Below are 18,493 nucleotides of genomic sequence, written 5' to 3' on the forward strand. Positions count from 1 at the left end.
TCATTCTATTTTCTCGAGTATAGCGTCCCTTTGCGCTTTGTAGTAACAAACTAGAGTGCTTTATGAGAAGCTGGGGTTCCTCACAACAAGAGACTATCTTTCGCAAAGAAAAATGTTTAATGATATAACAAATATAAGGTATCCTGCGCTTATTTTTAGAACAGAAAAGGAAGAAGAATATCATACTTAGTATACATACATAGAGATATAATACATTTTTTTAAATAATTGGAATTATGACCGACAAGAATGTTGAGATATAACATTAAGATTATTTCTCTATAATAATACACAAATGAGCTTAGCTAACGGTAAATACAACTAGGTTACTCGAGCAATCTGCAGTAGCACGAACATTCGGTGTGCCCCGCCAAAAGTAATTAAACTATGCCATTCAACAGACGGTCCGTATCTATTACACGGTTTAACATTTCGTAGATTACAGTAGGGCAATATGGTGGATTGCTCTTCTCGGTTGGTATACTCTGCTTTAACCCGTGCAATATCCCACCGCATGAATACGCAAAAATGAAATTGTATAAAAACGCGTTGCATTCGTATCGTGAATTTCAGAGAATGCTCGCGACTAATCATTGTTACCGTGAATGACACGTCGGTAGAAACAAGCTTTATGGTGACGGGCAACCGGTTCTACACGGGGATCCATTTCACTCGATGAATTGGATGGACGCGACAGAAACTTCGTTACTTAGTTAAATTGATGGAAATCAAGTTTTCCTCCTACTTGTGGAATTGTGTCGATACGCATCGTGACGAAAGTGCAACCATGCCCCCAACAAAATGTCCGCAGCTTCAACATCAATGTGATTTTGCCAGAAGTTGCTCAAAGTGTAAATTTGTGAAGTTTCTAAATGCGAAGAAATATTTCCGCTCGAGACATATATATATATAGTATATATATATATATGTATGTATATATACATGTACAGAAGTTTTACCGAAGAATTGTGAAGCTTGTGTGCGTATAGTTATGACAAACATATGTGCATGGCATCGTAATTTATATCGCCTTGTCAAAAGTGAACAAGTGTATAAAGCATCATTTTATACCTTTATGAAGCAATGAATATTGCGATTCACAATATTTCCCGCGGCAAAAATATTAGACAATCGTTTATGAGAAATAAAATTAATTATACATTAATTCAAGGCTTTGTATTGTTTCATCGCGCGGATACATACGCTTTTACATACTTCTCCGTCAGTGATTTGTTCCCTATTATTCATTTCCTTTCTCTTTCATATGACAAATCTTTATGAATATTTCCAGCATGCGAAAGTGCTCGACAAAATAGAAATATTGGTTGTACTAGCGCTAGAGAGATAGAATCTCGCGTGAGAATCTCGTTGCGGCTGCTATCGCGCTGTAAGTACTTGAAATGCAAAAATAAAAAGGGATCTCTACGTATTAAGTCACTTAAGTACCTCTTGCAAAGCACTTACTTTGATTTCTCGAAGCTGGCGTAGTATAATAGATGGCCGACTTTCTGTGCTATAAAAATATTAACTGAGAACATCCAGTAATGATACTGCAGTTCTTTCAGCACTGGATACAATTATAATATAATTGTTCTGAGATGTCATTACTAAAACTATGTATTTTTTATTTCTTTTCTTTTTGTGATCAGATTATACACCGAAAAAATTGTATTCTCAACTTAAGAATATCCTATTCATGAATAGTACGTTTTCCTTTAAAAATAAGCACCAAACCGCTCCTCTTAATTTAAGAAGGAAATCATCTAAATTATCATATTCTTAATATAAGAACATACAGAATGTCCTATTTTAAATGATGATCTCAAATATCTTTTAAACAATACATTTTAGAGAAAAATATTTATATATCAGACAAAGGTTGCATGATTTTAAGGGGGACATTATCAAAAACCGTGTGAAGCGCGCGTGTAGCGATGATCGCATTCACAAATCAAGAATATATTATTAATTTAAGAGAAAATATTCTTATATTTGTTAAGAGGAAATATTAAATACATCTTTCAAGTATACAATTTTTTGGTGTAACAAAGTGTAAAATAATATAATACGATAAAAATCTTTCATACGGAAAAGTAGTTATATAAAATATTAAAAATCATTAATTATTTTGCAAAAATAATTAATACAACTGATTGTGAATTTTAAATAGAAATGGTCCAAAATTATTTGGCGATGCAATCATTTTTAATAATAAATCAACCTAATATTTCCTACGACTGCATGAACTGACAAACACGTCAATTCGCATGACTGTCCTCCCACAAACAGTTTGAATGACCTTCCACATTCTAGAGCGACTTCCTATCGATTTTGGCTCCAATTGGAATGTGTCTATTGAGGTGTTGGTTGAACAACATTTTGCATTGCCAAATTTCTATTGTATTTTTCTCTTTTGTCTTCTATAAAAAATATATTTACGAAATGTTTTTATAGTTTCCGTAAAAGCTTTCGAAGGAAGAAACATTTTTGAAAGCACTCTCTTATGCTCCTCGGTATAAACAGGTCAATCAATTTATAATCGAATTAAAATGTCCTATTATATATTCTTTCACTTAGTCTTAGTCTAATCGCACGGGGTAATAACCCATAAAATTTTATATTTTCTCTGTTAAGAGGGCAACTGTCTCTGGAAAGTTGGAAAGTAATTTAACTACTTATACGCGAAGTACTAATTAGACCGCTTTACCTATTTTCCTCCTTTTTGTACACAATTTCATTATAACAGTTCGTTTGTATTATATTATCATCAGAGACGAGTTGAAAATTAAGATGCGGTGAATTTATCGTGGCTGGAAACAATGAGCCTGGAATCGACGGTGCCACAATACATAGTTCGCTATATGTTAACATCTAAAACGTAATCCTAATCTCCTGTTCTTTGTGTATTAGTATATTTAATTCATATTATTATAATTCTCATGACGTATACGCACAACAAGAAATGTTAATACGCAAAGAAGATTAGCTTGTTATATCCTGGTTTTCCGCAGGATCATCCCTGATTTAATTCCTAGTGTAGATTATAATCAATTATTAATGAGCGCTGGTATTATACATAATTCATGTTCCGCTAAACTAACATTTAAGACTTAACTGTATGCTGTAATAGGTTATATTAAAATTGTACGCTATAATAGATTATATCAAAACTTTTTTGTTATGATAATCTTGGGTCATAAGCAATTTGCATTAATAATGTCGCTTTATTCAGTTTGACAATTTTATACTGTTACGCATATTTCATATATTTAATTTTGTAAATTAGCAAATATATCCAATAAAATTGTTGAACAAAATTGATGTTACTTGCGTAAGTTATTGATTACTTTAAATGCCATTTCTCGCAATGTGCCAATATAAATAGATATCATCTGTCAATGTTAGTGGATAATGCCATTTGTCGGATGTCATTTTGACAAATTGTTATGTATCGAATGAATACGTGAAACAGAATATTCAAATGAAAGAGACCTCGCCCTTTCTTTTTACCAACATCAAGTTTCATAGTATCATTTATAAATACAGAGAAATAATATGTTGATACGTGAATTTCTCAGTTTTCCAGAGATACAAAAGTTTTCAGTAATTTATCAATCTCTGCTGATATTTTCTAAAAGAATTTTGTTACGCAATTAAAAAATGTAATGCATGTAATTATAATTATAATAAGTAAATTAACAGCTCGAAGAATATTGTGTTGAGATCGTATCTCATCTTATGCAATTTATCATGCGTTATATTGTATACTAAAGTATTACATTACGGAATTAATGAAAGCTTTCAGTATTCAATATGTAATATAACTTTGTCAAGTGTTGAAACAGCCTTATAGGAGCCACAGTCTATAATTCTCCTATTCCGCAGAATTCCTAGGTGTAATAGTTGTTAGAATACATCTAGTTAGCCACTATTAATTGCCATTTAACATGATATTAATCGTAACTTAGTGAATCCGTGCGAGAGCTAAGTTAGAGAATAACTTAACAAACTTTGCCTCTAACGACGTTATGCAATAAAGGTCATGTGGTTGAAGTAATGTCCCATATGAGTGCCCCAAACACTATTCTCTTGAGAAGAATTGCCCATACGAGCGTTCCAAATGGTGCCATAATTTTCGGTGTAAAACGCAGGCTGTAATTTACAATGAAAATAGGCATCGCATAATAACTATCGGATTATTGCTACACAACGATTGTCGAATCACACGCACTCGTGTACGTCGTTAAATCGAACTTCATATAATTTAGTCTTGCTACATTGATGCATGATCTGTGTGCATGAGAATATTAATCTTTCAAATGCGTTTTATGAAGAAAGATCTTTGTACAGACTCCACCGAAGTTATTCGATAAAAGTTCGAAATTACTACCACAGTATACAGCACTGAATTATGTATTTTGCATGAATAAACATTTTGCAGCATGTGTTCACGCGTAGAACATATTGCAGTGAAATATTGTTAAGTGTAATATGTTCTAAATAGTTTGGACTTTATAATAAACAAGAGAGTTTAAAATTAGTTTTTATCACATCTCTTTAAACAAAATTTTGAATATTATTTTCACAATTTATAGAATTTCATTATATTTGTCAAGGATCTATATTTCAAAAATATTAATTATTTCAGATATTTTATTAATTTTAGATAAAATTTAATTGGACATATATTGACATAAAACAGTGCAACGAGAAATAATTTATTTCAATTCAACAATTAATTTTGCCTTTTTAAAATTATTTTTGAAATCTTAATTTTTATTGTAGAATGAAGTGGTAGCTATGGCGCTAGAAGCTCTATTAAATAAACATGAAGTACCTCTTCCAACGTCGACAACATCGTCTTTGTAAGTACATTCATTAAAAATATTTTCTCTATTATGCGTGTTATGCAGATAGTCTGTGGAAAAGTAAAAGGAATTGAATGAAACATTGTTATGAAACTATTTTTAATATTATAAATTAACTTTTTCACATTGTTGGTTATTTAATTTATTAAACTCGAAAACTTTTTTGCATATACTAATAAACAGTCGTACCTCTACGTAACATTGTTAATTGTACAAAATATAAAATGTAATATAATATTTATTATATTTTGTATGAAATTGTCAAAGAAAAATCTAATGATTACAAATATATTAAGTAAGAAAATCTGTATGCTATGTAATATAATTAGAAATAATTTAATTTAGTACAGTAACATTTGTAGTTTAAAATCAAAGAAGGTTACATTGCATATAATTCATTTAATTAAAATTTAATTAAACAGAGGAAAGAGAGAGAGAAAGAGAGAGAGAGAGAGAGAGAGAGAGAGAGAGAGAGAGAGAATGTATACTGATATACGAGTAAAAGTAGTCCTATTTATTAATATCTTATTAATATAAATTTTTCTATTTATTTAATGTACTAATTAATGTAAATTTTTATAAAAATTCTGCATTAAAGTAAAAACTAATGTAATAAATGTAAAACATAAAAATCTGAATCAAGTTTTTATTGCTAATAATTATTCTTGATTTCTACCTAAATTATGATTACATATGTATGATTTTCAATAATAAAATATTGTTTTATTTTTCAGAGAAAAACTTTTAAGTAATGTTGAAGAGGAGGAAAACTATAATTTACTGGAAGACATTTACGAGACACTAAATTACGATTGTGGTAAGATAACATAATTTTTATAATTAAATAATAATAAACTAAATAGACGTCTGTTACATACAAACAAAAAAGACTATTTAAAATAACGTTGAATAAATCTTAAAATCACATTTACTGCGTTTGTTTCTTAAAATCATATTTACTTTATTCGTTTCCACGCGCGATACAGTAAATTATTATTTATTAATTATTTCATAACGGAAAGAGTTTTAAAAACAAAAAACTTGTCGCTGCGGGGCATCGTTCGCATTCATTAAAGTAATTTGTCCTTTCGTGTTTGTGTTCGCGTTCGCCCGCTTACAATTAGTTTAAATCCAATTTTATACGTTGAGACGATTATCATAAATCTACCATAACCAATTAAGGAAACTTATCACATCAATTTATTTATTTGAGAAAAAGTTCGGGATATTAATTCATAAATTATGTTGATATTTTCAGAATCAAGAGAAATTGGACGAGAGATACGTAACTTTTAAAATAAAAATTTTATGGTATCTCTCTATTCTTATTCGTTTTCAAAAATCGAGGGGGTAACCACTTAATGTAATCGTGGGACAGAATCCTCGAAATAATTATAAAATTTATACAAAATCTCTATGTATAATCCGATAATTATATATGCAACCACGAGAAATATCATTGTATAATATTAAATAAAATCGTATATTTTACCAAATTATTTCATAGTAGTGAAAAAAATTATTTGTAATCAGATGAAATCATGTAATCTGTGGGACAATATTTCAGCTAGTGGTTATCCCCTTGCCAAAAATAATAACTCAGCACTTATTTTAGATTATAAATAACGTAAATTATATTTTCAAAAATTCATTTATGTAAATATTACGTGAAGCATTCTTTATGTAATTAAGGATATTTTACGTTTTATTTTAGCATACATAAATAAATCTTTTTAAATATCATTTATAATAAGGTAAGGATGTCGACTAATTATCTTTACACAGTTGAAAGAACTGTTGTAAAAGAAGGATATAAAATTTTATGAAGTCTCCTTTAGAATATTAATTCCGATGTTTCGAATATATTAATCAATTTTTAATCGCTCTGTTCAAACAAGTAGAAGTTAATTTGGAATTATTTTCTGCTAATGCCAAACATTACTTTTATGTTATTGTATGTTATCTTTTGCATTTTTCATAATTATATCTTAAGTGCCATTGTCCGCTTCGGTTTGGCTGGGCAGCTGATAACGCGAGAATCCGTTAATACAGGCTTGACCGAGTTTTTAATGGAATAAATACAGAAAAACTAGCGTGAAAGATCCAATCGATATTTATCACATTTCAAATGAAATATCCAGTAATCAAGACAGTAACAATGCTATCCATCAATTAAGTAATTGGTGCAATATCTTTTTCTCCATTCGCACTTTTATTCCCGTCGAAAGAATTAATAGATTTTTTTCAATAAAGAAAAAATGTTGACGCAACGATAATTAACAAAGTTACCTACAAACGACGGAATTCAATATAAAAATTACGAAATGTCTATAAAAAAAAAATACCATTTTTCATATTTGTAATAGAAATTAAAATATGTGGGCCGTGAACGTTGCTGTCGTTACAAATAAAGCTCGGGGCGAGGCAGTTCTTCTTCACATTCAAATTATTCCAGCTTTACTAAATGTGTTCGTCCCGGATCCTTGGTTACGCGTTCTACTTTCCCTAGCAACTGCATAGTGACGCGCAATCTGGCGTCGTATGATAATATTTTAATTTCATCCTGCGTTTTAATTCTGTCTGCTACATGCTGTTTTTTATTTCAATTCGAAATGCAGCGACGAGGATAATTTGTGTAAAGAAAACTAACGATAATATTATTTTTGGAAAGTAACGTAGTTAACGCCTTTTAAATAACTTTAAATGTGCAGACATCTTACGAATAAATAAAGAAATAATTGTTTTTAAATTGTTTTACGCTTGTTTGTGCAAATGTTGCGAAATGTTAAAAAATTTGATCTTTTTTTATTTGTTTCCATGTAGCTTAATCAGGCTTTATAAACTCATGTATCGGAATTCCGATATTTACTATCAGAGATTAGAAACTATTAGGTGCTGAAATACCTTTATCGATATTTCAATTACACGATTCGATATGATTTTAGCGCGACGACGATGTTGCGAAGTAGATAGAGTACATAAATAGGTGGCTATGTGTGGAGGTTTCCTGGTGTTAACGAAGGAACCTGCAGATAGGTAATACGTACTCCGAAAGATTAATGAACTAGATGAACCCGGTCTCACAGAAAATCATGCCCAAGATGCGATCCGCCGTTATATCGTAGGTCTTATCTTATGCACGCAAACAGCGCCTTATTGATTCAACCTTATACGCCACGACAAAGCGAAATGCTTTTTCCTCCTGCGTCGAGATTCAAGAAATATGTCAGTTCTTTTCGAATTTGTCTTTCTTGTCACTTCATAGTCCCGTAAAGATAATCTTATATTATAAATGGACCACCCGTAGGCTGGCAAATTCAGTTGAGACTGCTGAGTCTTTGGAAGTGGAACGAGAGATGCGCGAGGCAAGACTGAATATTTCATGGATTGTATATAGAAAAGTAGTGAAAAGGAGAAACGAAAAATTATATTCCGCTTTAGCTTACCCCTCGATTTCCTTGTCGGAAATAAAATTCGTTCTATGAGTTATAGATCTGACTTTGAATAATAATAGCATCATGTTTCTCAATGTTATTATACATTGCATTCAATACAATTGCATGTGTACCGGTTTTACATTTCTGTTCTGCGATTTAATCAATACTTCTGTTATCCTTCTCATCGTTATAAGCATTGAAGATTTACGATCTTGCACATTACAGTTTACCGCGTTATTAATAATATAAATTAATAATAATAATAATAATAGTAATATATACACACTGTAACCGGTATATAAATGTTTTTATTACTACAGTAAATTATAGTGTATATTATTATTATTGTTTACATTTAATTTGCTACGTTATTAACAAAGTAACTTAAACTAATAATAATAATAATAATAATAATAATAATGTATACTACAGTAAATTATAATGTGTAAGATCGTAATTTATTATTATTATTATATATATATATTTATATTTATTATTACTATATTATTATTATAATTATTATTAGTTTGTTTTTATTTTGTCAATAACATAATAAACTATAGTATGTAAGATCGTAAAATCTTATATAAAATGTAATTTGTAAAGATGAAAAGAAAGTATAGAAGAATTAATTCAATAGCGGAATAGAAATGTAAGATCAATTTCATTGGAATATAATGTATAATAACATTCAGGAGCATAATATTATCATTATTATCATTAGTTTATGTTTTCACTTTGTTAATAACACAGCGCACAAGTTATAATTAGAAATTGTCCTATCGTTAATCATTTCTAGATAGTATATCCTTCTGCACTTCTAATAATTAATTATAAACATGCTTATTAAAGATAATTAATTTTGTACAATATGCACGTGTAAGTATCTGAAATTCATGGTGTCTTTGAAAACTTGGCAAACTACGTTGAGTTTATTTGCGATCAATCTTGAATGTTGAAACGACGAACGCATAGTGCTCGCACACGCGGAACCAGCATATTTTAGAATGCTAATTGAAACCAGCAAGCCATACTCTTTGGAAAGAAGTAAGGTTATTAAAGTCTCTTCAGAAAGTTACAGTTACCTCTCAGAATATTCGTTTGTTGCTGGCAATCGTAACTAGTGGTATGATATAACAGGCTTTTCAAATGTCTTCGCAGAATTTACGTATATACATATTTAATTTAAATTTAACATATTTAATATAATATAATGTAATTATGTTACCTAAACAGTTTGTATTAAATTTATATTTAATATTTCTTGGTATCAAAATAACACAATTTATGAGTAAGTTAATAAGTAACATAAAAATAATATGTTTTAAAACGTACATTTTTAAATGAATAAATAAAATCTATTTATATATATTAACATATCGTAAATGTTAATTTCACTGAAAAAATATGCTTCCATGATTTGTCTATTTAAATAATATTTGTGTTCCCTTCTAACATATTTATCTTATGTTAAATTAATATATAAATTTCAATAAACCGTTTGGGACATGTGAAATACATTAAATTTAATACAAATTTTCCAACAGTATAAATGTAAGTACGATAATTATTCAGTTTAGTCATGTTATCTAAAGAATCAAAATTATAAAAGAAATTATATTTATTTGATTTTTGTCTAAAACGAACGAATCTGACAGGAAACATTTACTAACAAATATTTAAATTTTATTGATTATGAATATATAATTACTTATCAAATTTGAAATTAGTATATATAATGTATACATTGATTAGTAAAGTGCAAACATTTTGACTGTGGCATATATGGTACACGTTACATATACAATCATTTTTTATTTTTAATACGCATTAGTGAATTATATTTTTATCGATGTGTGCTAAATATGTCCTTTTTATTTGCAATGTAATACAGTAAATGCAAAACTATTTGTATACAGGAGAGATGTTAAAAAAAATTTGTTTTCAAAGAAACATTAATTAACAATATATTAACAAAGAATAAAATAGATTCTTAAAAGTTTTATTACATCTAAAAAGATGTAATAATTAAAATGTATTATCTATATCTACATCTATATAATAAGCGAAAATAAAAAATTTTATTATTCGGGTACATATATTCGTATAGTTGAAAAATTTAGCTTCTAAGTACGGTTATTATTGTGAAATTTATGTTAGGACGGAATATACTTTTTATTAATAAATTGCTAATTAATATTTATTTTCTCCTCTCTCTACAAATAAAACTTTTTTATAAAATCTCCCCTATACGATTATTTTTTGCATTCACTGTACGTAGAGGAAAAAGTTTTCAACTGTTCGAAATTATCGCTTGAAAAGCTCTTCAACAATTCATTAATTAATAATTTAATTGTATGTAAAAGAGTCAATGCTATTTGGTAGCACACACTTTAAATTCGTTAACTTAGATCTCGATTATCAAAGAGGCTCAAGGGTAAATGCTGCTTGACAGGGACGTTGTTGTCAGATGGTTTTCCATAATCCTTCATCTTTGAGCGCATATTAACCCAATTTACGTTCGGTCGTCGAGTACTGTAGTTACAGTGGAGTATGCTTCAGAAACGTCCCATTAATCATCACGAACAATCGATATGTGCATGCAATGTATTCGGATCTGACTTCCTCATCAGAACTTATGAATGGGACACCCCAGGTCGCGTCCGTTTGCCGAAGACAACGGTCGTCGTTCGAGTAATGTGCCCTTTGTGACTAATAGTCTGGTAACGTAAAACGTATCTCGCGAACGGAATTTAGCGGTCATAACTTAGAAATACGGTGCCCTAATGCAATAAACCCGACGCGTGATGTTACGTAACCACATTAGAGAATGGTGCACCGTGCTGTGAGCACACTGTGAGCGATTATGTGAAACGCCTGTTTACCCGCCATAAAACGTGTAACGCACTGTGGTGGTTTCATATTAAATATATCGCCAACTTATCTCCTGCGTCAAGACGCTCCTTTGACGACGATAGCAACATATACGTATTCTCGGTCGAAGTGATCTCCGTATCCAAGCATGTAATCCATGAAAAAAAAAAAAGACAAGGGTAGCGTAGCATGGTACTTTCAAGTTCAAACAAAATCGCCCTGCTGCGGTCTCTTTTTTTTCTAGGCGTGCGCGTACACCATAAAGGCGTACACCGTGAAGAAATTGCCATCCTGGTGGAATCTCTTTCCCCCGCGTTAACAATTACGCCAGCCCTTGAATATCGAAGTTCACTGATAAAAGCGCAGGCCGCATATTTTAATGCAATTAATGCGATTCAGTACATTGCACACGTGAGCATAAACAGGAATAGCTTTGAAAATATTTAATATAGCATGTGATTAATAAACGAGATTGTTAATGAATTTAGTTTTCTCTATATTTATTTCGCATTTCAAAATATTTACGCCGCTAGAAAATTATCGGGCCATTAAATTTTCCCGTGCCTGCGGTCTATCAGCAGCGTTGAGCGATGCACGTATAAACCGCGCTTATCGTCGTTGACAAATACGCACTGCCGTTTGTCAAGCAGGCGGAAAACATGTATTTCTGCTCATAAGGACTCGCAGTGAGACAAATCGTCAGCATAAGCCATATACTACTATTTCCTCTCTCGTGACCCAGAACTCCTTTACGTTCTTTCGCCAGCAACGCGATCACTTCGCATTTCGTATACGCGACAGGAAGTGGTTGTTGCTGTGGTTACCGGAGCATAGAAGATACTTCTCGTACCAACGTAATGCAATCTCGAGAGAAACTCTAAGACTCCCGCTGTCACCAAAGATATACAGTACATTAGGCCATTTGTAAGATTGACTTACGAAGAGTCTATACGACAAACTATACGTACCGTCCGACATCTCGCAACGTCGAACAGTAAAACTGTTTACTGCCAGAATTTATGATATCACGTAAAGAAAAAGAAAGCATTCAGCGGCGAATTCATAAGGGAATAACGTAGACAGGCTGTCGCTTATTTCGCTCGCGTATCGCCGTGACCTAGAAAATTCTAACCGAAAATTTCTTCGTCCGCGCTTCCGGGTTAATCGCAGCGTAAATATACACATAAATCACAGATAATATTTCCATTTCCGGGCAACATATTATCCTATATTGTTGATCGCGATCAGGCATTTGCAATATTTTATCGTGTGATTTATTATGTTTATCGGCTAATGACGCGGTTACCGTAAAGATTTGAGGACATTATCAGATCGACGCTTATTCGCCAAAAATCAGATGGCTAAAAAAAAGGTATCAATGAATATTCGTCAAAAATCTGCTAAAAAAGAGGTAACAATGAATATCGAGCGGATTTCATTGAGTCTCTACGATTGCATGATGTGGCAGAATATCATAAAAACTGCTATGCAATGTAATGCGAATAGTTAACCAGGGGTATATCACATCACACGGAGCGTTATTATAATTATCATGTTTTCGTAACGACATTTGATGTGAAATAATACCTACGGGATCGTTAAAGCAGCCCTTGCTCACCGCATCTATTTCCGGATTTGCAAGGGACCCGAACATACCAGGCTTAACAGAGTTGAAACGCGGCATGTATTATCGATCCCGCGAGATTCGCATGCAATTCTCAAATGCACCGATTTTGGTATTCATGTTAAACATTCATAGAGATTTTCAATATAAAAATATAAAAGAGATAAACCGTATATAATTCCGCAAAAAGTAAAAAAAACCCCTAAGAAGATACACGTTACTGCCTGCTACCTCAAGATAAATATATATAGAGAGTTTTATTTAAATAAATAAAGTATCTACAGTAAATCTACTTTTTGTGTGAGGATTTTGCTTTATATACTTTAAGACGACGCGCCACTGTACATACTCTACGTACAGTTTACAAAACTTAGTTCTCTGAATATCCCCAAGAAAGAAATAAATGGTTCTTGAGTGACTCGACGAAATTCCCTCAAGGCGAATTCATGTTTACGGAACTTTTGCAGACGTCGACGTGAACGCGTTTTTCGATCATCTCGGACAGGAGCTGATCGCATGGGCTTGCGTGGGTCTCTTAGAGCGGGCCTTTCGTTGCCTTGGGAACGATCTGACCGCTTTCTTAACCACACTGGATGGCGTAAACGACGTTGTCCAGCATCAGTCGGGATCGGATACCGAGGCGGAGTTTGTGTGTATCGCCACACCGGAAGCGTTGGAGCTACACTTCACCACCGACCATCCTTCCATCGCCTATCTCCTAGTGGGCAGTTTGAAGGGTATAGCCAGGCAGTTTTATAGCGACAAAGCCGACGTGTATATACTGCCGGATCCTTACAACACAAAATTTTTTAGGTAAATCTTCTTATGAATATGAAGTCTTTTACATTACACCTCATTTTATCGTGACCGACAAGCCTCGACCTTTTTCCCTTATGTACTATCTTGTTTCGTCGAGGATCTTAAGTCTTATCCACAGGTTTTAATTTCCGTTCCTTTTCAGCCCGATTTTGAAACCGCTTATTGTTAGATAAGCTTATTGTTAGATAAGGATGCTATGGAAACGTAAAAATATAGGAAATTTTCTAGACTATCTTTGTGTTCAGTGAAGAATGCAAAAGTTGTTATCAAACGTCACGCGCGAGCGAGTTTTCCGCGGCAAAGAATACAAAGGTCCACGTTACCTCACTTTAAAGCGACAATTCAATTCGGATTCGATGACTACTCGTAAAACGATAAAAACAGAGCAAGAAAGAGAGAGGGAAACGAAAAATATGAAATCAAAGCGACACAAGCGCTGGAAATACGATTTGGAGAAATACTGCGAAAATTGGTGGCACAACATGATTATGACCTTTTCAATATTCGCCGAAATTTTTCAATTCAGCTGTGATTAGATCTTTGTATAAAATGAATATAAATGGTGACTGCAGAGCAGATATATGATGAAATTTCAAAGTTGATGAATACACTGTGACATAAACTCTAATAACCGCTATTGAGTGACTTTCATAAACATCGCAAATATTATTCCTTACGCAAATAATTTATACGCATTTATTTGTATATCATTCATCATTTACGCAAATAATTCGCGTGTTTACGTAGAATTTCCATTTCGATTTAAACATAAAATGTATTCATTCATATCGGTTACTACAAAACTGTGGTAAACCGAAAAAAAAAGAAAACAGATATGAATCTTCCTATCGAATGTTATTACATACCGAATGTTTTATCAAATGTTATTATATCGTTCTATGTCTTTGTATGTAGTATAATGTTTGCTCACCAAATCGCGTGGAGTGAAATAATGTCACGTGAGAATGTAATTCGTGCAGATAGGCAAAGGCAGGGCACGTGAGAGTACAAACCTTTCGTTTGAACAAATATTGATTCTCGCCAGTGGCAAATATTTGATGATAGGTGCGGTACCGCCGAGTCTCACGTTAATTCTGAAAGGATGAGATCAACTCGCGAACATGTAAATGACGTGCAAAACATTGTCACCGCACATCGCTTACATTTCCAAGTTTAATTAAACGTTCCACCGTGCTGGTTACATTTATCTGCGCGCTGTAGCATCAGGAACGGTAGTAATTGCCTCTGTTTGTTTTAAATCATCATAACAAGTGTTGACTTTCCTACCCAACACATATCTGTACATACAAGTGCAGAAGTTGAGTATAAGCTCAATCCTGGTATTTATATGCGAAATGTTCAGTGATATCGTTGAAACAACGTTCGTAACGCGCATATTGCTTCTGATGTATGCGGAAAAAGCGCGATCGATGTCGATAACTTATTGAATAGGTATTTCTTCCGCGTGAAAGGACGACACCTGCAACCTATACCTCGAATATTGCAGATATCGGATTACTCCAGAGCGTTACAGCGAACAGCTGGGCGTAGACGACGACTGCGACGTAGTGTCATCCACTTTCCGTCCACTCTCCACCGCAGCAACGGATCTTCGTATGGGGGTAGCGAGCTTTTGCAAAGCGTTCCCATGGCACTTCGTCGTCGATCGTCAGTTGGAGCTCGTGCAACTCGGAGTCGGCTTCATGAAGATTTTTGGACACCACTTGAACCGGCTCGGCAGGGGGATATCGACGTATTTCGTCTTCACACGACCCCACGGCGTCACTCTGACCTTTCATGAGATCCTAAAGCGCGCGAATACACCGTTTATCTTGACCCTCCAGAGACCGCACGACGTCGATAAATATCCCGCGGAGGTATGCTCGTAACATGATTGATAACATAAGATAAGATGATCTGCTTACTTGCGAATTCGATCGTTATACTACTCGCTCGATCGTAAATCGCAAACATATAAAAGCAGATTACGCAAGGAAATCGCTTAATTTCACGACTCTTGCATGCAAAGTGGATTCAATTTTCTTCGAATACGTACGTGTAATCTAATAAGATAAATTTAAAAAAATAACTCTGTTTTGATACAGGGTTTGGAAATGAAGGGTCAGATGGTACACTGTCCCGAATCAGACTCAATTTTATTCGTAAGCTCACCGTTTTTAAACGGCTTGGAGGGCTTAACGGGTCGAGGACTCTTCATTTCTGATATCCCTCTTCACGACGCTACAAGGGACGTTATACTCGTTGGCGAACAAGCTAGGGCACAGGTGAGTAAATTCACGGTCGGTTTTATGTGACCACGAGTCGAGCACCCGTATTATTTAACAAAACTTGAGTTGTATTTATTTTATATCATCAATGGTTGTTATTATTTCATTGCGGTAGAATAATACACAATTCGTTGCATTTAATATAATTGAAACGGATCGATGTTCCGTACTATCGTATCCGCATAAACTACAATGGCATAATCCTCTTTCAGGATGGCTTAAGGAGACGTATGGATAAATTGAAAAGTTCTATAGAAGAAGCTAACCTGGCAGTCGATGCAGAAAGAGAAAAGAATGTCAGTCTCCTACATCTTATATTTCCCCCGGATATTGCGAAACGTCTGTGGCTGGGTAAATTACAACATCTATGTTCGATTCTAAAATGAAACAATATATTTTTGTTTCTTCTTTAAGATTCTCTCTTTACTTTCCAAAGTAGTATAAGACCATACAAAAATGGAAATAATTGATAAAAATAATTAATTGTAAAAACTATATCTATTACCTTCACCTACAGAACTGATTTTAGCAAACAAAGTTACATAAAGATTCACGTTAGTTGTAATTTCCCATTCAACAATTTAATTGAAATATAATACACATGTACACGTGTTATATTACAGTTATATTATTGACGGTAAAATTACAACAGGTACGTTATGTGTAACTTGTCGTTTACTGGGATATTTGTTTTTGTATAATATATTTACATATAAATATTACAGATAAATAGTCTTGCATTAATTCGTATTGTTTATAATTATTAAATTACAGCACAATTTGAATATATTTTGTGAGAATTTATTGATTAAATATTGGTATTTAAATCATTTAGGAGAAACAATCGAGGCGAAAACGTATCCAGACGTCACGATGCTGTTTAGCGACATAGTCGGATTTACATCCATCTGTGCTACAACAACGCCGATGATGGTAATCAACATGCTTCAAAATTTATACGAGCAATTTGATCTTTACTGTGGTCAGTTGGATGTGTACAAGGTACGTTATCAAGTCGCTTGGAAACAATGCTTTTACACATAAAAATCAAATGGACTGATATATTTTTAGTATGTAGTATATATTTAGTATATATAATTATTAATTTGCAAATTATATTAATCAAGTAAAGGTATCCCATCCTTCGTTTTTTGAAACTTTAAATTGATAAGAATCGAAAGATAAATTGTATTTAAATATTCCTTGACGTATTAAAAAAAATAATTATTAATTTGTCATGTAAAAAATAAGTATTTTTTAACAATGTACTTTTATTTGTCAATCCGTATTTTACAAATACCGATCGTTTTGTTATAATCTAGCTCGTTCGAGTTGCTAAAATGTATGATGCTGCCATCTGTGAGACATCGAAAGAACTGGATATAACTTTTGAATAATATCTTATCATGGTTGGCTTTTGTTTTTCCACAATAGCAAGAAATAATATAATACCGATAGAGTATAAAAATATATTTTTTCATTTAAATTGATTGAAGAATTCTAATTATGTCAAACATGGTCTATAAAAGCAGCTATTATGTGTGAACGTAAATGGAAATTGCATTGATTTTACTTTTCTCCTTGTATAAACAGGTAGAGACAATCGGCGATGCTTACTGCGTTGCATGTGGCCTTCATCGAAATACCAATACACATGCACAACAAATTGCTTGGATGGGCCTAAAGATGATACAAACGTGCTCTCATCACCTGACTCACGAAGGCAAGCCAATAAAGGTATTACATTGATGATTACACGACTACAGATAAGATTGTGATTACATGCAATGCAATTTTCTTTCAGCACAATGTCGACAGTAATAGCATAGTAAACATTTGCAGTTTTATTATGATTTTATGTAATTTGGTACATTACAACCAGCGTTTCTACTTCCATTATACTGAGCGAGAAAACACATTACGATAAAATATAAACGTTAATAGTGCACAGTGGAATGGAAATTTTATATTAAACGTTATATACCGTTGCGTTCCATGTTTTAAAATACAGAGAATATGAAATATTTTAAAAAATCTAAAATTTTGTAAATATGATATTTTACGCGTACACAAGTAATATTTGTCGCTATATTAGTAACATGACAAATACATATTTTTACAAAATTTATCAATTTTAAAAAATATAATTTTCAATTGTATGAATGATTTTTTTTTTATTCATCCATACTTAAAAATAATAATTGGAACAATTTTTCAACTTTCAACTCTCAAATCTCAAATCTCCCTTCTCAGGAAACATCATATTTCTTTCAAAGTTTTTCAATTGAGAAATACCTATTTCTGATTATTACATAGCACTCTGTTGTTTATTATTCTCGTCTTGAATGCTATTAAAACTTTTTCCATTTAAAGTATTTCTTAACTACGACAACAAGCGGCCGGTTTGAAAATATGAGAAAACGCAGTCTACCCACGACTGCATTAACATTTAAAGCAAGTTATGTTTCTTTTTCTCGTTGATGTTTTCTTCTGATTGTCATCTAACTTTTTTATATTCGTCAATATGCAGTGTACTGAGCTGTTGTCGACTCACTAGATTGCCTTGCTTATTTATTCTATCAG

The 18,493-nt window shown here is 32.5% G+C and overlaps 1 protein-coding gene across 3 annotated transcripts in view; it reads left to right on the forward strand.

Moving 5' to 3' along the window:
• Positions 1 to 18,493, forward strand: part of Gycalpha99B (guanylate cyclase 1 soluble subunit alpha 2) — a 29,141-nt gene that overhangs the window by 8,754 nt on the left and 1,894 nt on the right. For 2 of the 3 annotated variants that reach the window (XM_018506572.1, XM_018506574.1), the window contains exons 2-9: positions 4,786 to 4,865; positions 5,603 to 5,685; positions 13,271 to 13,616; positions 15,130 to 15,499; positions 15,728 to 15,907; positions 16,123 to 16,261; positions 16,746 to 16,912; positions 17,504 to 17,647. In XM_018506572.1, coding sequence (XP_018362074.1) covers positions 4,786 to 4,865; positions 5,603 to 5,685; positions 13,271 to 13,616; positions 15,130 to 15,499; positions 15,728 to 15,907; positions 16,123 to 16,261; positions 16,746 to 16,912; positions 17,504 to 17,647 — 1,509 coding nt within the window. Of the gene's footprint in view, positions 1 to 4,785; positions 4,866 to 5,602; positions 5,686 to 13,270; positions 13,617 to 15,129; positions 15,500 to 15,727; positions 15,908 to 16,122; positions 16,262 to 16,745; positions 16,913 to 17,503; positions 17,648 to 18,283; positions 18,427 to 18,493 lie in introns of those variants that run through there. The other variant, XM_018506573.1, reaches the window with a different exon arrangement.

The sequence above is a fragment of the Trachymyrmex cornetzi genome, unplaced genomic scaffold (assembly GCF_001594075.2).
Source record: "Trachymyrmex cornetzi isolate Tcor2-1 unplaced genomic scaffold, Tcor1.1 scaffold227, whole genome shotgun sequence".
In the NCBI taxonomy this organism is placed as follows: domain Eukaryota; kingdom Metazoa; phylum Arthropoda; class Insecta; order Hymenoptera; family Formicidae; genus Trachymyrmex; species Trachymyrmex cornetzi.